The sequence below is a fragment of the Eubalaena glacialis genome, chromosome 18 (assembly GCF_028564815.1).
Source record: "Eubalaena glacialis isolate mEubGla1 chromosome 18, mEubGla1.1.hap2.+ XY, whole genome shotgun sequence".
Lineage (NCBI taxonomy): Eukaryota > Metazoa > Chordata > Mammalia > Artiodactyla > Balaenidae > Eubalaena > Eubalaena glacialis.
Window position 1 is genome coordinate 52,832,006 of NC_083733.1, and position 16,774 is coordinate 52,848,779.

A 16,774-nucleotide genomic window follows, 5' to 3' on the forward strand; every position below is an offset into this window, starting at 1 on the left:
AAAAAGGCGGAATTGGGGGGAGGGGGCACCCCAACGGGGAACAAGTGGGGGCCTGCACAGACCCCAGCTGGAAGGAATGCCATGAGGAGGAGGGGCAGGAGAGGGAAGAGGGAGGGGAAGGGAGCCTTGCACAGTGCAATGGCCTTATCCGGGGTGAGAGACAGCCCCCATCCCAACACCCACTGTGGAGATATCTGGCTTCCAGCACCCTTGGGAAGAACCCAGGCTGGGAAGGTCTGCCTGGTGCTGGGAACCAGGTCCCAGTCTCCCTAGGCCATGATGGGCACTATGGGGGAGAGGTCATGGTCTACCGCCCAACAGCTCCCCCCCCTTACCCCCCCCACCCCGTGCATCCCGTCCCCACCTCATGACCTTGGTCCTATGAGCATCTTCTGCTGACCCTCAAACTGTGTCAACAGCAACAAGTGGCCCGGAGGAGGACTTTAGATCTCCCGCAATGGCCACCCATCCCCCCTCCAAGGACAGCACACAACCTAAGTAAAAGAGATTAGGTTATTACAACCAAAGCATGGCCTTCCCCCCACCGCCCCGCCAGGCAGAAGCTCTGCCGTTAAAGACCTGAACCCCTCCTCCTTCCATTTTCTGAGGGGCAGGAGACTGGAGAAAGCCACCTCCCTGGATGTGCGGGGCAGAGTTCCAGCCCTCATCGCATTCTCCTTCTGCCTCGCCTAAGGCTGCTGTGACCCTAGAGACCCCAGGGAGCTCCCTGCCACTAGTGGTTGGGGGTTGGAACTGTCTCTTTAAGAGCAGGTGTGAGGTGAGAGAGCCCCTGAGCTTTAGGGAGTCAGACTAGTTCTCTACCTGCCCAGGTTTGCTTAGGGCGTGGAGGCTGTGGATAAAGGCAGGACTCAGGCTAAGCAGCCCGGCTCTCCCGGAACGTGAACCTCCGCGCGGCCTGTGGAGCACTCAGGTGAGGGGCTGGGGCCCCCTCCCTCCAACCCCTTCTTGGCTCTGCCCCTCCCTCCACTGCTCTCTGCTAAAGACCCCTAGAACCTTCCCCCTTCAAGGTCCTTTGCTGGGGGAGCAGATTAGAGAAAGCCCCCCCTCCCCATCATTCTCCGCATAGGAGGCTGGGTGAGCCAGCTGGGGTGAGGGTAAGGCCCACAGATGGGATTGGGGTGTCTGTTAGACTGGGGGGTCTGGGTGGATCGGGGTTTCTGAGTAGAACAGAAGTATCTGGATCGGGTGGATGACTAGGTAGACTCAGGGCGTCCGCACATTGGGAATATGTGGGTCCTGGAGGCCTCTCGGGGAAGGGGCTGGTGGCTTCCTGGGGAAGCTGTAAAATGGGGAGGTGGCGCGGAGACTTCAGGGACACGAGGGAGTCATTTTGCTCAGGCCTGAAGGGCCTGGCCACCATCATGGAGAAATAGAGCGATAGTAGGGGGTGGACGGCGGAGAGTCCTCACACCAGCACTGGGATCTCTGGGGCCAGGACGGAGCAGAGAGGGGTGGGCGCAGCCTCCGTCTGCAGGCTGCCTTTCTCTCCAAGGCTTCACACCGACTGCAGTCAGTTCTGGAGCTGCCCGGGGGCCTCTTCCAATAACAGCCTGAACAGGGCAGGAGAGGGCCGATGCCCGGATGCCAGCTCCCAGCAGCCCACACCATGGGACAGTCGTGTGGAAATGTCGTGCAGGGGCTGGGGTACGGCTGAGACCACCCATCAGTGCCCCTTGTGCTGGGGATGCTGGGAGATGCCTGGGGAGGGGGTGTATGGGGGTGTACGGAGCCCTCACCGGCCAGGGAGGCTTGGAGGCTCCCATGGAAAGAGGCTTAAGCGCTGAGACTCTGAGTCCCGGGTGACAGTATAGAGCATTAAGCTGAATTCGCAGGGGTGACAGGGTTGCGACAGCAACGTGGGCTAATCATAGTGCCAACTGCATCAAGCTGCGAAGATTATATGCGTGAACAAGCGCAAAGAGCTGAGAACAGTGCCTGGTGTGGGGTAAACATTCAATCAGCACCTGCTCTTATTACTAGTATTAGTGTGATCGTGGGGTGACAAAGGCTCAAGTGTTCGCTTTAGACTACAGGTGGTCCTTCTACAGACCTGTGCCGGGAACCACTAGGCTGTCCTGCCCCCATACACACTCCAACTCTCCCCGCACCACCCCAAATTTGGGGGGCGGTCTTAAACGCCTGAGTAATGTTCCCCAAAGCTACAGGCCCTTTTCCTGCCTGAATGCTCAAAGAAATGAATGCTCAAATTAAAACTGTGAGTCTGGTATATGGGATGAACTGGGAAGCTAAGAAGTTCCCAGGAAAGAAATTCAGGGAGTGGGTTACATGGAGGCCAGAGAGAGAGAGACGGGACGTGCTCTCCAGCTGTGGGCAGGAGACAGAGCAGGGAATGTCAATGGGCTTTTTACCAGGCTTAGGGAGGGTATGTGTTTTGCCGTCTGTGAAATGGGGCCTATAACCAATGGCCTCCGGGATTCTTGGGGGATTACATGAGAGAAAACCCAGCAAGGTCATTTGGCGGTGCCCAGCACAGGGTGGGTCTAAGTGTGAGCTCTTGCTATCAAGATTGGGACAATGTGTGCTGTGGCAGTGGGGCAGGGGCGGGGGAGGGGACAGGGGGACGCACAGGGGGACTGATACTGGGCCAGGAAGGGGGCGGCGGAGTGTTCTTCGTGCTGGGCAGGCCTACCTGAGGAAAGAGGAAGTGTTTGCTGCCAGAGGAGCTTGGTAGGGGTAGAGGAAGGACCAAGGACTGGGGTGGGATGGGCAGGGGTGGGGCAGAAGCAGGACAGTGGGGTGCGAGGAGGGTGGGGCAGAAGATGAGGTTGGGGCTGCCCTCTCCCTCCCCCCTACCCCCATCCTCTCTGACTTCTCTCCTCCCCACATTCTGCCCAGAGCAACAAGAGGAGCCAGCACAGTCCCCAGCACTTGCCCAGCCCAAGTTCTGCGAAGTCTGGGCAGGGCGGGCAGGCTCCGAGCTGTCTATGGGAGACACTCCCAGGAACCGGGCCTCCTGCCACCTGGCTCCCAACACCCCATTTCCCACAACACCCCAAGGCCCTGAGAGAGTCCTGAGTTACGAACAGCCTCCGCAGAGCCAGGTCTGGTTTAAATCCCGTTTCCTGGCAAGGTGACCTTGAGCACCCACTTTCACCTCTGGAGCCTCAGTTTCCACATCTGTAAGATGGGGGTAACAGCAGGCGGCACCTTCCTCGTTTGGTTGCCAGGGCAATTCACTTAAAGCCTCAAGTCCACGTCCAGTGAGTTACTATTGCTGCTCCCCCTTCAGGTCTGCGTTCTCACCCAGCCCCCACTGCACTTTCCGGCTCCTTCTTCCTTATCTCGCAGCCCAGCGAGTTTCAAGGCCAGGCTTTCTGCCCTGGGGTGAGCTGTGTACCCTGGATAAGGAGCACAGTAGCAGGGGATTGGGAACCAGAGGCATCCCGGTGGCCCTGCTAAAGCTGGACCTTCCCCCTAGATCCCTCCAGGCCAGCTCTCCGACATGCAAGAGGTGGCCCTGAGCCTGCTCGTCCTTCTGGCAGGTGAGTGCCCGTTCCTGGACTGCCTTTCCCCTGACCCCCTCAGCTGGGTGGTGACCATGCTTGCGTGTGGCTCTCTCGTGCTTTCTGCCTCCCGTGTGGGGTGGTGAGTCTCAGGACAGCATCTCCTGGAAGGTGGGAAGTGCCACACTGGTGATTTCAAGGAACACATAAAGGAGGACCTCTTATAGCAGAGGTTCACACAGCTCGTCATGCATGGTCTTGATGTCTCCTTGATGATATCAAGAAGGCTCAGCCCTGGGCTACTGTGTCTTTAACACTTCTTAACACTTGATTACGAGAGGTAAAAGTTTCAAGGTTATGTGGCAAGTTACCAAAGCCCCTTGTGCCTCAGTTTCCCCATCTGGACAATAGTAGCACCTACTTATAGAGTCACTGTGAGGATTAAACGAGTTACTATTTGCAAAGCGCTTAGAAGAGTGCCTGGGACAGAGTAAGCACCATGTGTTCGTGCTTTAAATATAATTTAAAAATGTGAACCTCCCTTTAACAAAGAAAGAACAGAGCTTAGGCCCAGAGCTAAGGCAGCCCACTGCTTCTAGCCAGAATTCAATCCTAGTCCTTTGCTTTCATTGTATCTGTTTTTATCCATTACATTGGGCAAGACTGCCATTCCATTCAGGGTAGTGACGTAAAGTTGCATTTTTAAATAAAGCATATTAAGTTTATAATTAGTAAGTCACTTTAAGGGGAATGGTGAGGGATGGGTGGGATGTGGACGTGGCAGAACCAGGAGATGAGGGCTGAGAATGCCTGGGAGCTGAAGCCACCTGTCATCTTGACAAGACCATCGCTCGTTTCTCCAGGGGGTGCGGATTAGCCAGGTGTCTGGAAACATCAGGCCAAAGGCTGGCTAGGTGGCCCAAAGCCACCCAGGTGAAAACCTATTTCAGGTGTGGGGCTGAGTCGGGGGAAACCCTCATTTCCGAGGTGGAACGTGCAGAGGAGCTAGTTTGGGGTTGGACCCCTGTGCCCGTGGGAGGTGGGGAACTGTCCATCAGGGGACCCTACGCTGAGGCCTGGAGCTCCAACAGCCCTGTCCCCAGCTTTGCCGAGGCCAGCACCCCCATCTCTCTCCTACCCCGCTTCTCCCCGCCAGGCCTGCCTGCCTTGGATGCCAACGACCCGGAAGGTGAGTCAGACCGACTCTTCCACCAGTCCCGCCCCCAAAGTCTCCCCCAGGACCCCTGCATCCCCACTCTTATCCTGGATTCATGTCCTATTTTTCTTTCCTTGCAGATAAAAACAGTCCTTTCTACTATGGTGAGAGCCTGTGCCCCTCCCTTTGCAGCCCCACTCACCCCTCAGACCGATTTCGTGCCAACGGTCCCACACAGGGTTGGGTGAGGGTCTGATGGGGGTGACCCGGGAGCGAGGATTGGGGCATTGAACAGTAAACACAGTGGATTAAGGGAACAAGACATGCCCGCCTGGTCCTTGGAACCACCCCCATATTTTCTTCCACGTAGCCCCATGCTCCCTCCCTCCCCTCCTCAGGCCTCTGCTCAAATATGCCCCTTCAGCAGGGTCTTCCCTGGCCACTGTCCCTAAAAGAGCTGTCTTCTGACTCTCCGTCCCCTGGCCCTGCTTATTTGTCTTCAGACCGCTTCTCTCTACCTAACCCCACGTTAGATCTCTGTCGCTTGCTGTGTAGAGACTGGAAAGTGAGCGCGGGGGCTGGAGGGCTGTCTGTTCTCTCCACTGCTGTATCCCACATCAGGGGTGCCTAATGCATATCGTCAAGCGGTTGGGGGCTTGGATGAGGAGGGCACGGGCTGGCACCAAGGGCCCCCTCTGGGTTTCTCCTAGACTGGTTCAGCCTCCGTGTCGGCGGGCTCATCATCGCAGCGGTTCTGTGCGCCATCGGCATCATCGTCCTCATGAGTGAGTGGAGGAGCTGGCGGGGGACCGGGCAGCGCAGGGCGATGGGTGTCCTCCCCTGACATTCCCCTCTCTCCTAACAGGTGGGAAATGCAAATGCAAGTTCAGCCAGAAGCGCTGGTAAGATGGGTTCCAGGCAGTGTGCCTGCCTCATACTGGACAGACACCTTTCAGGGGTAAAGAGCTAAATCTCGCAAAAAAAAAAAAAAAAAGGCCGGGTCTCTGGGTCTTGCCCTGGAGAATTCCTGTTACTGAGATTTTCCAGGTTTATTCTTCAGAGCCATGAATCCTCAGAGGGCCTCCAATCATGAAATGCTTTGGTCCCCGGGATGGTACAACTCTGTGGGAAAATAGCTAGGAAGCTATGTCGGGGCAAGCTGAGAATCCTCTAGCCTTGAGGGAGAGGATAAACGGGGGTGAACGGAGATCTCACCACTTTTCTTTTCCTAGCCACCATCCAGGGGATGCCCCACCTCTCATCACTTCAGGTAAGACAGGGACAGAATGGGGCTGACTGGGACACAGGGTATGAGGTGAATGGGGCTGACTGGGACACAGGGTATGAGGTGTGTGTGTGTGTGTGTGTGGTGTGTGTGTGTGTGTGTGTATGCCCCCTGGGGAGAAATAACCTGATCCACTCTGACAAGCTGACCCTGTCACCTCTCCCAGGCTCTGCCCATAAGTGTTGAGGATGGATCAGCTGAAAGAGCACCGAGGGCCACTCTTTCCCCAAGTCCTGGCTCTGCACAGGAGCCTGAACTCCAGGATGGAATTCTCAGACCGCCTGGCCAGGGCTCCATCTCATCTCTCACTGGAGGGGTTCTTTGTTCAATGTTCACTCTAAAATGATCTTGCCTCATGCCCAAGCAGCCTCGAAACTCCCTATGTGCGCGTTGGGGTTTTGGGGGGCCAGGAGAAGGTGGATGTGCATGGAGGCCAGCATGGAAGCTGGCAGCTGAATCTCTCCACTGGGACAAGCCCACAGGCCTGCTTCCTCACGACCTGGCGGACGGCATGGGGCCTGACCTCTGCCTCCGTGGCCATGGGAGCCATATCTGCCATTTAAAATGCTGTAGTAGCCACATGGGGGACATTTTGAGAGTGAAAGGGAGCTCTAGCCAGATGGAATGCTGGGACACTCAGGTGGACAGTGGGACCATCCCAGGAAAACTAGGATGTGGGATCATCCTGTCACAACAGGAGTGCCCAGATAGCTTATGATTATAATAGTGACCCTCCGACTCACCTCAGACCCCATTTTATTATAAAAGACCCTTCCTAACACTCAAATGTTCCTGTAAGACCTTTAAATTATTCCCCATGATACTCCTAATAATATATAATGGACACATGGTGTGAGAACCTCCAACAAGCCCTAAACTCCCTTGAGACAGTCTCCAATACCCAATAAGATTTCCAAAATGTCCCCAAGAGCCAGAAAAATGCCTAAAATCCTTCAAAACACCCCGAAGTATCTCCTACAATACATAAGACATGAGACCAACAATAAGCCCGTGACCTGTCCCCTAATAATGCCCTTATATCCCTTGGACATCCCCCGAGGCCCCCCATAATCATGAGCACACACTCCTTAGAAATCTCCTGAAAGCTCAACAAGGGCAGCCAAAATGTACCCTGGGACACCTCCCCCGGCTCCATAATACCGTTCCTGGGACACCAATCCTCCTCCCTCACCCCACCCCCATGCCACAGCAGACACCCTCTCCCAGTGACCCCACAACAACCGGTGAGGCGGGTGCACAGCGCGTTTATTGAGCTCATACACTTTCTGTCCTCGCCCCTTTCACCGACCGAGGACGGGTACCTCGGACTCCGGGCAACAATTCTCAATTTCCCGCCTATTCCCTGCGCAAGCGCAACAGGGAAGACACACTGGGCTTCCGCCTCGGCAGCAGGCATGCGCACAAGCAGCAGAGGAAGTTAGCAAGCCCGGCAGGGAAAACTGCCCAGCTACTGATGACGTCATGGAGGCGGGCACTAAAAGCGATTGGCTGGATTGAGTTTAGAAGGAAAAGGAAAGCTATCCTCTCCGTAGTACTTTTACAGGGAATAGGAGGGGTGAGAGTGGGTTGAGGGGGGCGCTTCCAGACCTCATGGAGCTCTGCACATTACCCCCCCCCCATGATTTCTGTACTGGCTCCGTGCGGCAGTGCCCCAGCCTGAGCCCCCAAGTCATCCTTGGAGGGGGAGGGGTCATCTGCCCCCAGCCAAGATGTTGCTTAAGACTGGACGAGCAGCTCTTGCCTTGAACTTGGCCTGTGGTCAGTATCTCACAGGACCAGCAGTCACCTCTGAGTAGGGCCAGGAGTCCAGGCAATGGGGCATCCAGAGGCCCAGGACTCCCCATGCCAACCCTCTGCCAGCCATGTCCAGGGTCCCTTCCAGTCTCAGGCACTGAGGTCTAACTCGTGATGCTGGTAGATCTGTGTGGGGCCCTTGAAGCAAGCAGCGAAGAGGAAGCGTCTGCCGGCCATGGTGATATGGGCAAAGGCACGGGGGGCCACCAAGGCTGGGGGCCCCAGCTCCTGCAGTGGCTCCAGGAGCCCCCTGTCAGGCTCAAGGCGGAAGACCTGGCTGAAGGCGAAGTCGCTGCCCAGGATAGCCAGCTGGTCCCTGGCGATGAGCAGTGGCTGGAAGACGTGGGCACCGCGAGAGGGAAGCTGCTGCAGCGGGCGAAACATGGAACCATCCCAGCGCATGACCTGCGGAGGGTGGCCGCTCATTAGGGCTGGGGTCCAAGAGGGCCAGGCCTGCCTGTCAGTGGTCCTCTAGGCTTTGGAGGACTTGGAACAGCTTGGGAACAGAGGCCTGTAGGTCCCCAAACTCCCACAGCTTTCTTATCTTCATAAATGTCACCACCCAGCTGCTCAGGCCACCGACTTGGAGTCATTCTGAGCCCTTCTCTCTCCCTCACACCCCACATAGAATCAGTCAGCCCTGGAATCTGTCAGTTTCACCTATGGTGGTATTTATGTCTCTCATTTATTCTGGCCGCACTCCAGCCCAGCCACAGTCACCTCCCTCCTGGACCATCACACAGCCTCCTTCCTGGTCTTCCTGGTCTCCCTGCTCCTGTCCCTGTGCCCACAGTCTGCTCCCCATGCAGACACCCTGTGAACACCTGCGTCAGATCAGTGCCTTTTAGGCTCAGAGCCCTCCCCCTGGCTGTACCTCACTCCAGAGAGAGAGTGCTGGAGGGGGTGGGCCGTCAGCCCTGGGGCTTCAGGGTGTGATGGTTGTGATTAAATGTAGGTGCTGGGGTGTGTCGGAGTTTGGCGGTAGAATCTCGGGGCCAGTGTCAGTGTTGGGGGATGGGGAGTGGTTTAGGGTCAGCCAGCCTCGAGGGGTCACAGTCTTGGAGTCAGTGTTGGGGTGGGGTCAGAGCTCAAAGATCGGCACATTAGGAAGGTCAGCCCGTGAGGCGGGCCAGAGTTCAGAGGCCAGTGCGCAGGGTGGGGTCAGTGCTGAAAGGCCAGCCCTGAGAGGGAGTCTGCTGCTGCAGGTCAGGCCCGGCCTGTGCCTACCCCACGGGACTGGGCTCAGCCTCACCATGGAGTCCCCGATGTAGCGTGTCAGGCACAGGAACACATCTCCGCTGGCCTGGAAGTGGCGTGTGGCATAGACGTCCTCGGCCTCGGGGATGTCCGTGCGCCTCTCGAAGCGGCCCCCAAACCAGTGGAAGAGCACGGGCCGCTGCGAGGCAGAGGCTAGCAGCAGATGGGGCCGGCCGTCCAGCTCGAGGGCCTCGGCATCCGTGTCCCGGTGCCAGGCGTGCAGGCTCTGGCGCGGGTAGAAGCCGGGCCCGTCCCGGCACAGCAGCGTGGTGCTGCCCGCCTTGGAGGCGTCGGCCACCACGAAGCAGGGCTGCCCGTCCAGCCACAGGAGCTCGGCATCATTGGGCCGCAGCAGCCGCCGTGGAGCCAGGGCCTGCAGCGGGGCCAGGCGCAGGTCGGGGCCGGGCCGGGCCCACAGCTGCGAGCCTCCCCACAGGCGGGCGGCCAGCACAAAGAGGCGCGGGCCCAGCACCAGCGGCTTGCAGGACACCACCGAGGGCGCTGTGGGGAGTCCGGGAGCAGGGCGCCTGTCAGGCGAGCTGGGCAGGCTACCTGGCAGGCGGGAGGATGGGAGTGGGCTTACCAGACAGCTCTTCCTCCTGCCGGAAGCGCTGCAGGCTGTAGTCCCAGGTCAGGATCAGGCAGCGGCCGGCAAAGGGCTGTGCCAGGACGACGTGGGGCTCCCCTTGGTAGGAGAACGCCTCTACGCCCAGCGCCGACTCGCCAACCGTCTGGAACCAGGACAGCTCTGGGAGGGGGTGCAGCGGGGAGGGGAGAGAGTCAGGCAGGCCAGGGGCACCCCACGGGTCCTCATCACTGAGCCCCGGTTTGCACACCTCTGAGGTGAGGACCACCACGGTGTTGACCTCATAGGGACATACAGTGGAATCTTTTTACCTATAGACGTATTAACTCACAACAACATGGCGGTATTCTATTTTCTAAGCTGCGTGGCATCATCAAATAGTTGCTTAGAAGTAACATATTTATTCATTCATTTGATTTCACAAGATCCCTATGGGTTATGTTCTGTTATTATACCCACTTTATAGATGAGGAAACTGAGGCTAAGAGGCACAGGCAGCCAGCTGTCCAGCCAAATCCATCCTTCCCATCTTCCAGGAGATAGGATAGCAGCTGGGCACAAAGCTGCCCAGCCAGAGGCCACATTAGCCCAGCACTCCCCCTACGCTGCCCCCCGGCCTCTGAGGTCCGGTGTGGCCATGACCAGACCAGGTTCCCAATGGAACAAGAGCAGAGTGATGGCCGTAGTGCTCGCCTTGCTTGCAGGAACATGGCTCATCCTGGACTTGGCCCTTTCCCCTTCTCCTTGTGAACTGGCATATGGACGGGGCCACAGCTCGGTTTCAGCCGTGGAAAGCAGGCTAACACCCAGGGGCTGCCCCACCCGCCTGGACTGCTCACCTCAGACCCTTCTGTTTTCTTTAATTCATGGTATTTACAGCCTCTTTGTTACAGCAACTTAGCATTTTTGGTAATGGTGCACCCAGATTGCTCAGTGTGGTGGCGGTGGAGCCGGGTGGTGGACTCCAGTTTACGATACTTCACTCTACATGCCAGGCCCTACTTCTAGGGACCAGGGTTGAAGCAATGAACCAAACCACTAAGCATACCCATCCAAAGGGGATCTTTTAAAAACGGCCATCAAATCATGTCACTCCCTGCTCAAAACCCTCCATGGCTTCCCGCAGCCCTCTGGATAAAGTCCGCCCTGTTCTCTGTGGCTTTCAAAGTCCTGCAGAGTGAGGCGCCTGCACCTTCCACCTCATCTGTGTCCTTCCCTTCCTCACTCCCCCAAGCCAGACGTGCCTCCCTTTGATCCTCATTCAGGACGAGCTCTGTGCTGCCTTGGGGGTCACTGCACATGCTGGCCCCTTCCTCTGTACTCCACTTAGCTACATCCACATCTAGTGCTACCTCTTCAGAGAAGCCTTCTCCGATGCCCCAGGTAAGGCAGGACCACCCCCTAAACTCTCTCATCACCCCCTGTGTTTATCACAATGTGTACCATACACTTACTGGTGCAATGTTTTATTTAATGTCTGTCTCCCCACCCCCAGGACTGTGACCCCATGAGGCCAAGGCCAAGGCCCAGGGTTATCTTGGTCACCACAGTGTGCCCATCACCTCTCACAGGGATGGGCACCGAGTGGACCTCAGTGACTGTTTGTTGAATAATGGAATGAAGAGTGACTAAGTTAAATTCCCTTGTTCTATGAACCCCAAAGACCAAAAACATGTCTTACGCTTTGATGATGATGGTGTTAGTAATGGTCTTCAGGTTTGAACTCAAATGTCCACTCCTTCCTGACCCTCCAGCTGTGCCTGGCCCCCGCTCTGGCTCTGGGCTCCCGTAGCTCCATGGTTTCCCTCCATCCCGGCCCTGACCCCTCTGTGCTGCCCCCATCCCAGCCCTGATCATTCTGGGCCATCCCTCTCTGCTTGCCTCTGGCTGTGGGCTCTGTGAGGGCAAGACCCAGGACTGGCTTCATCACTGCTGTGCTCTCTGCTTTGCCCAGTACCCATAAAGGTACCAAAATATATTTGTGGAAAAGCAAAATGATCATAGGAAGTATTTTTTAAATGGTCGATTTTATATCAATAACAACAACGACGAGAATGAACATTTATGGGGGCCTCCCCTCCCAGGCCCTGCGCCAAGTACATCACTGAAGTCTCGCAGCAGCCCTGTGTCACTGTTTATCACCCCTATTTACAGATAAGAAAACTGAGGCTCAGGGACGTGATGCTGCTTGCTCAGAAGACTCGCAGCCAGGAAATGGCAGAGCAGGGAGGGAGGTGAGCCCCTCAGCCCTGGCAGCCGTTCCCCAATCTCCCACTTTCTTCCGGGAACACCTGCTGTCCCTCCCACCCCACCGGGAAAGCCCCCACCTATGGCTCTGCACTTGAACGTCTTGGGGTCGAGGTGGTGGAGCTGCATGTGGGCCAGGGCGGTGGGGCCGGCACAGGCCCCAGTCCCCACGCTGGCGTTCACGGTGGGTATCCACTGCAGCAGCCAGAGGACACGGCAGTCACACTGGAACGGGTTCCCGCGGAGGTCCCTGGGGCAAGAGGCCGGGGAGGGGCTGCGACCCGGATTCCACTCCCTGGGGGCCACGCTCCCCACCCCTCCCCAGGCAAGGTTTCAGGATAGGGCCCCCAAGTGGTGTGGAAAATATGTAGGAACCATCGCAGTCATACTCACTTGTGCCAACCAAGAGTGGGCACAGATGTCCCCTTCCCCCACCCAAACATTCCCAAATCCCCCCACCCTCCCAGCCCCCTTGAGCCTCACACGTGAGTCAGGGTCTCCAGGCCTCGGAACAGGAATCTGGGGAGGGTCTCGAGATGGTTATTGGCCAGGCTTCTGGTGGAGGGAGAGAAGGAGAAACCATCAGCAGCTCCCAGGATACGCTGCGTGCCTGGGTGATGGGTGCGGGGTGCCTGTCAGGGCGGGCTGGGGCGATGGAGGCACGCACAGGTGTGTGAGTGAGCGGAGTCCTCTGAGAGCGTTCTTAGAGATGGAGCCAATCTCATTGTCTTCGATAAAGCTGTGGAGGGAAGGTGGGGTCAGGGGGCGGCCCTTGGTTCCCTGCTGTGGCCCTGCAGTGCTTGGGGAACTCACCCCATGGAAGCCATAGGCCACTGGAATGTGCCGAATTCTCCCCCAACACCTTGCATAATCCCAGGGAAAACCTCCCAGGAACCTCTCCTCACCAAGGTCCCAGCCTACAGTTTCAGGACCCAAGAACCTGACCCTAGGGTCATTGCCAGCCTCACCGTGAACACTGCCACCACCATCACCACCACTGCTGCCATGATCACCAACACCAGCACTAGCACCAATATTACCACCCATACCTCCCCCATCATCCATTATGCCCAGTGCCTCTACCATCGTCATCAACCCCAGTACCAATAACTGCCGTCATCACCAACAATATACCATGTCACCACTGTCACCAATACCATCACCACCCATTCCCATCACCAATACCAACACCAACACCATCATTACCAAACCCACACCAGCAACACTGATAAGCATCACCGAGAACACAGCCTTTGTGATCAATACCAAAACCATTGCCACCATTATCACAAGCTTCAGCACTAGCACCAGCATTGCCAACACCAGAAACATCACCTTTACCCCCAGCACTCACATCATCGCCCATCAGCACCACCACTGCCAGATTTCCATACGTACGAACATCTCCGCCATCACCACCAAACCCCGTACCAACAACATTGCCATTACACCAACACCAACATCCTACCCAAAACCATCGCCAACACCAACACCAATACCAATACAATAATTACCAATGCCCAGAATACTGATAATTATCACTAACACCAACCCTTCAGACTTCATCATCCATACCACCAATAGCACCATCACCGTTGGGTCCACCATTTTTATCAAAATCATCGCCACTCCACCATCCTCAATAATGCCACCACTTCCCTGTGAGTAGCTGCAGCAGGATCACCACCACCACCATTATCATCACCACCAGCACCAGCACTAATGCTGGCATAGTCATACCGTCATCACCACCATTACCATCAGTACCACCATCACCACCATCACCATCTAACTCAGAATAGTTTCCTCTTAATTTGAAACATTTCCTTATCTCTGGCATCTCTGTAACCTCCCTGGGCTCCCGAAAGTCAAGTAGGACCAGAAACAGTCATGGGTCATCCAGGCCTTTTGTGAATCTCGAAACAGAGAGGGCAGTTGAGCAGGAGCCCCAACCCCACTCAAGAGGCCCGGCCTCTTGCCCCCTCCAGGACGGTCCCTTGTCCAGACACTTCCTCCCCAGGGCAACAAGCCCCTATCTCCCCCACTCTAGGAGACACAGAGGGGCTCCTCCTTCCTCTCCCGGGCCCCCATCTCCTGGCCTCACTCACAGGTACTGCAGGTGGGACAGGCCCGCAAACGCATCGTCCTCGATCACGGAGAAGGAGTTGGACGTGAAGAGGCTGGCAAGGAAGTTAGAAAGAAATTTTTCCAGGGTTGCTGCTCCCTATCTGACACGTTAACCTTGCCCCCTCCCAACCCCAGCCCACGTGGGCATGGTCACACACACATACGCATGCAACGTGAGTATGTGCGTGACACAGATGCTTTCATGGACACGCACACACACGTATGTGTGCACACTCCCCCACGCGCATGTGCACGGACACCCCTTCCCTCAGGTGGTCGTCGCTAAGCCGGGCCCCACTCACAGCAGGTGCAGTGACGGTACCCTCAGGAAGCTGCCGGCCTTCAGCTGGGTGATTCCAGTCCTAACGAGTGAGCTGGGGATGTGGGCAATGGTGGGCGAGGAGAAAACCGCTCCAGTGTGCCAGTCCCATCCCAGAGCTGTCTCCTGTGTCCGGGGGTGGGGCGGAGGGGACCCTGGCATGCCACCTGACCCTGGGTGTGTGTATTTCCCCTACATCCCAGGGGAGACAGGCATTTGCCCTCGTCGCTTGGCAAGGATCCTGGCAGCGCTCAGCCCACCCCATGGCTCTCCCTCCTCCCAGGCCCCGATGCTGCCCCTGCCCTTGGAATTTCCCTCGCGCTCCTTTCCAAATCCCAGCAGCCCCCTTTCAGGCCTCCCGACATCCTTTGCTGCCCCCCTCCCAAGATCCTGATGGGTCCCTGTTTCCTTGGGGAGCCAGCCCCTGGGGTCCCAGGACTCCCATCCCCAGCCTCAGGCTTCCGGAGGGCCTGACACTCACAGCGACAGCAGGGTCGGGGCGAAGCTCTCGGGCAGGTCCGGGGAGCCCTCACACAGGGCACTGTCTTTGGAGCAGGAGCAACCCAGAGGACACTTTCCCTTTGGGGGTCTCCAGGCCTCCCCCACGCCCACCCCAGCCAGCAGCAGCAGCAGGATTCCTGCCCCTCCCATGCCCCCTGACCTCCGCCGAGGCACCGGCTTCTCTCTGCCCACCCAGCTTGGCCCAGGTCGCGGCCACTACATCTCCCACGCCAGGTGACTCTCCATGCCGCCAGCTGGCACGCTCTGCCCTGGCTTCTCTCTCCTCTTTCCTGGTCTCTCCTCAGTCTGTTTTTCTTCCTGTATCTCTTTGGTGTCTAATTTTCTGTTTATTTCTCTTTCCCTGTCTTTCTGTCTCTCTCCCTGTTTATACTTCTGACTCCGTGAGTTAGTCTGCTTCCCACTCTCTATCTCTGTCTCTCTATTTCTATCTGAATTGTCTCTCTGTCTCTGTTTCTCTTTTTCTCTTTCTGTCTGTCTCCTTCTGTCTGTTGGCCTCTCTTTCTGTGTGTGTCTGAGTGTGTGTGTGTCTCCCTCTGTCTGGTGTCTTTATTTCTGTCTCCCTACCCCCCCTTTCCAGCTCCCTGGAAGTTTCTTCCCCTCCTCCCACGTCCCTTCTCCCAGGAGGTTTGGGAAAGGGACTCGCTGGGCACCGGGTGCTCCAGGCAAAGCAGGGCAAGAAGGAGGAGGGGGTCAGAGGCCATAGGAAGAGCAGCCCTGGGGAAGGGGCCAGAGGGCCCCATGGGAGGGGAGGGGCCACGGAGGGTTGGAGCTGCCCTGGCTCCTCCTGGCCAGCCCCCTCCCCAGATTCCCCACTCCACCCCACGCACGGAGTGTGAGGAGGGTGTCACCAGCGTGGGGGCCGGATGGCTCTGCAGGCAGGAGGGGGGTGGGAGGAGAGACCACTAAGGGCTGGAGCCGCGGTGGCCACTCCCAGCCAGCCCCCTCCCCTGGCTCCAGTAGGGTTGGGTGGGCACTGGCACCCAGGCTTGAAGGGACCAGCTCAAGTGCAGCTGCTCCCTCTGGTGGCGACACTCAGCAGGGCAGCCGCCCTGCCCCAAACCCACAACCTCTCTTGCCCGAAATTAACTCCTTGAGTACCCACCACTCACTTAGGGGTAGGGAGCCAACCCAAGGAAAAAAGGATGATAATGATGCCACCCCTTTCTTCAGCACTGACTCTGTACCACGCCATGTCCTACAAGTTCATCTATTAGTTCATGCTGACCTCACTACAGCCCTCCGAGGCTGATGCTATCATATGGCTCTTTTACAGATGGAAATATTGAAGAGAGGGGTCAAGTCATTTGAGATCTAGGTTATCTAGCTGGGGCAGAGCCAGGACTCAAGCCCAGGCAGCTGGCTGCACAGCCTCCCAGTATGATTTTGCATTCCTCCTTTGGAGATAAGAACCCACGGATATTGGCTGTTCTCATTTGGACTAAGCTTTTAGCAGTTTGGATAGATTCTGTTCATTAAATAAGAAAAATAAATAAATGATATTACCCAATCTGAAGTAGTAGTAATAATACTCACTGAGCACTTACTATGCATCAGTCTTGACATGAATTTACTCAGTCCTCACAACAATCCCTTGAGGTGGGTAGTATTATTAACCCCCACTTTACAGATGGGAAAACTAAGGCATGAGGAGAACACACAGCCTCTCTTGGCACTGCTGCACACACCGAGAACACTTGGAGGACAAGGGGCCTAACAGCACCAGCTAGGGGTCACCGGTCACGAAGCAGGGCACGGGGTGGGCCTGGCACGCAGGCTAGTTGGGGCTTTGGAGGGCACCGGGCAAAGCTGCGGGCAGGTGAGGCCCAGGCAGCGTTGGGTCAGCTTCGGGTCGGCATACTCAGGACTGTTCCACTAACGCCTTTTACAGAAAAGTAGAAATGTGTGTCTTACTGGTAAAGCATAAATTATTAAACTTGAATATTTTTTAAAAGTATTAAAAGTGACCCCCCCCCGA

General features: G+C 56.7%; 2 protein-coding genes across 2 annotated transcripts; one reads left to right on the top strand and one right to left on the bottom strand.

Annotated features, from left to right (window-relative positions):
* The first annotated feature begins 905 nt into the window (after positions 1 to 905).
* FXYD3 (FXYD domain containing ion transport regulator 3) lies at positions 906 to 6,249 on the top strand. Its single transcript, XM_061174207.1, has 8 exons — positions 906 to 931; positions 3,461 to 3,524; positions 4,642 to 4,674; positions 4,782 to 4,805; positions 5,352 to 5,426; positions 5,507 to 5,543; positions 5,874 to 5,911; positions 6,093 to 6,249. Exons 2-8 carry the CDS (start codon positions 3,485 to 3,487, stop codon positions 6,110 to 6,112), a joined length of 267 nt encoding a protein of 88 aa, XP_061030190.1. The 5' UTR covers positions 906 to 931; positions 3,461 to 3,484; the 3' UTR covers positions 6,113 to 6,249.
* A 1,554-nt stretch (positions 6,250 to 7,803) lies between these two features.
* LGI4 (leucine rich repeat LGI family member 4) lies at positions 7,804 to 14,928 on the bottom strand. Its single transcript, XM_061174131.1, has 9 exons — positions 14,759 to 14,928; positions 14,261 to 14,332; positions 13,940 to 14,011; positions 12,499 to 12,570; positions 12,315 to 12,386; positions 11,912 to 12,081; positions 9,582 to 9,746; positions 8,994 to 9,499; positions 7,804 to 8,146 (listed from the first exon to the last, which is right to left on the bottom strand). The coding sequence occupies exons 1-9, from the start codon at positions 14,926 to 14,928 to the stop codon at positions 7,832 to 7,834; spliced, it is 1,614 nt and encodes a 537-aa protein (XP_061030114.1). The 3' UTR covers positions 7,804 to 7,831.
* Between the last annotated feature and the right edge of the window lie 1,846 nt (positions 14,929 to 16,774).

What these genes read in the sequence shown, in the direction of transcription:
- LGI4 (XM_061174131.1), bottom strand. Translation starts at nt 14,928, where the DNA reads ATGGGAGGGGCAGGAATCCTGCTGCTGCTGCTGGCTGGGGTGGGCGTG. An exon ending in CTGGAGACCCTGACTCACGT is followed by an intron (nt 12,082 to 12,314) that starts GTGAGGCTCAAG and finishes CTCTTGCCCCAG; the next exon opens with GGACCTCCGCGGGAACCCGT. An exon ending in GCAGGAGGAAGAGCTGTCTG is followed by an intron (nt 9,500 to 9,581) that starts GTAAGCCCACTC and finishes GACTCCCCACAG; the next exon opens with CGCCCTCGGTGGTGTCCTGC.
- FXYD3 (XM_061174207.1), top strand. Translation starts at nt 3,485, where the DNA reads ATGCAAGAGGTGGCCCTGAGCCTGCTCGTCCTTCTGGCAG. An exon ending in CCTGCTCGTCCTTCTGGCAG is followed by an intron (nt 3,525 to 4,641) that starts GTGAGTGCCCGT and finishes TCTCCCCGCCAG; the next exon opens with GCCTGCCTGCCTTGGATGCC. An exon ending in CCCACCTCTCATCACTTCAG is followed by an intron (nt 5,912 to 6,092) that starts GTAAGACAGGGA and finishes CACCTCTCCCAG; the next exon opens with GCTCTGCCCATAAGTGTTGA.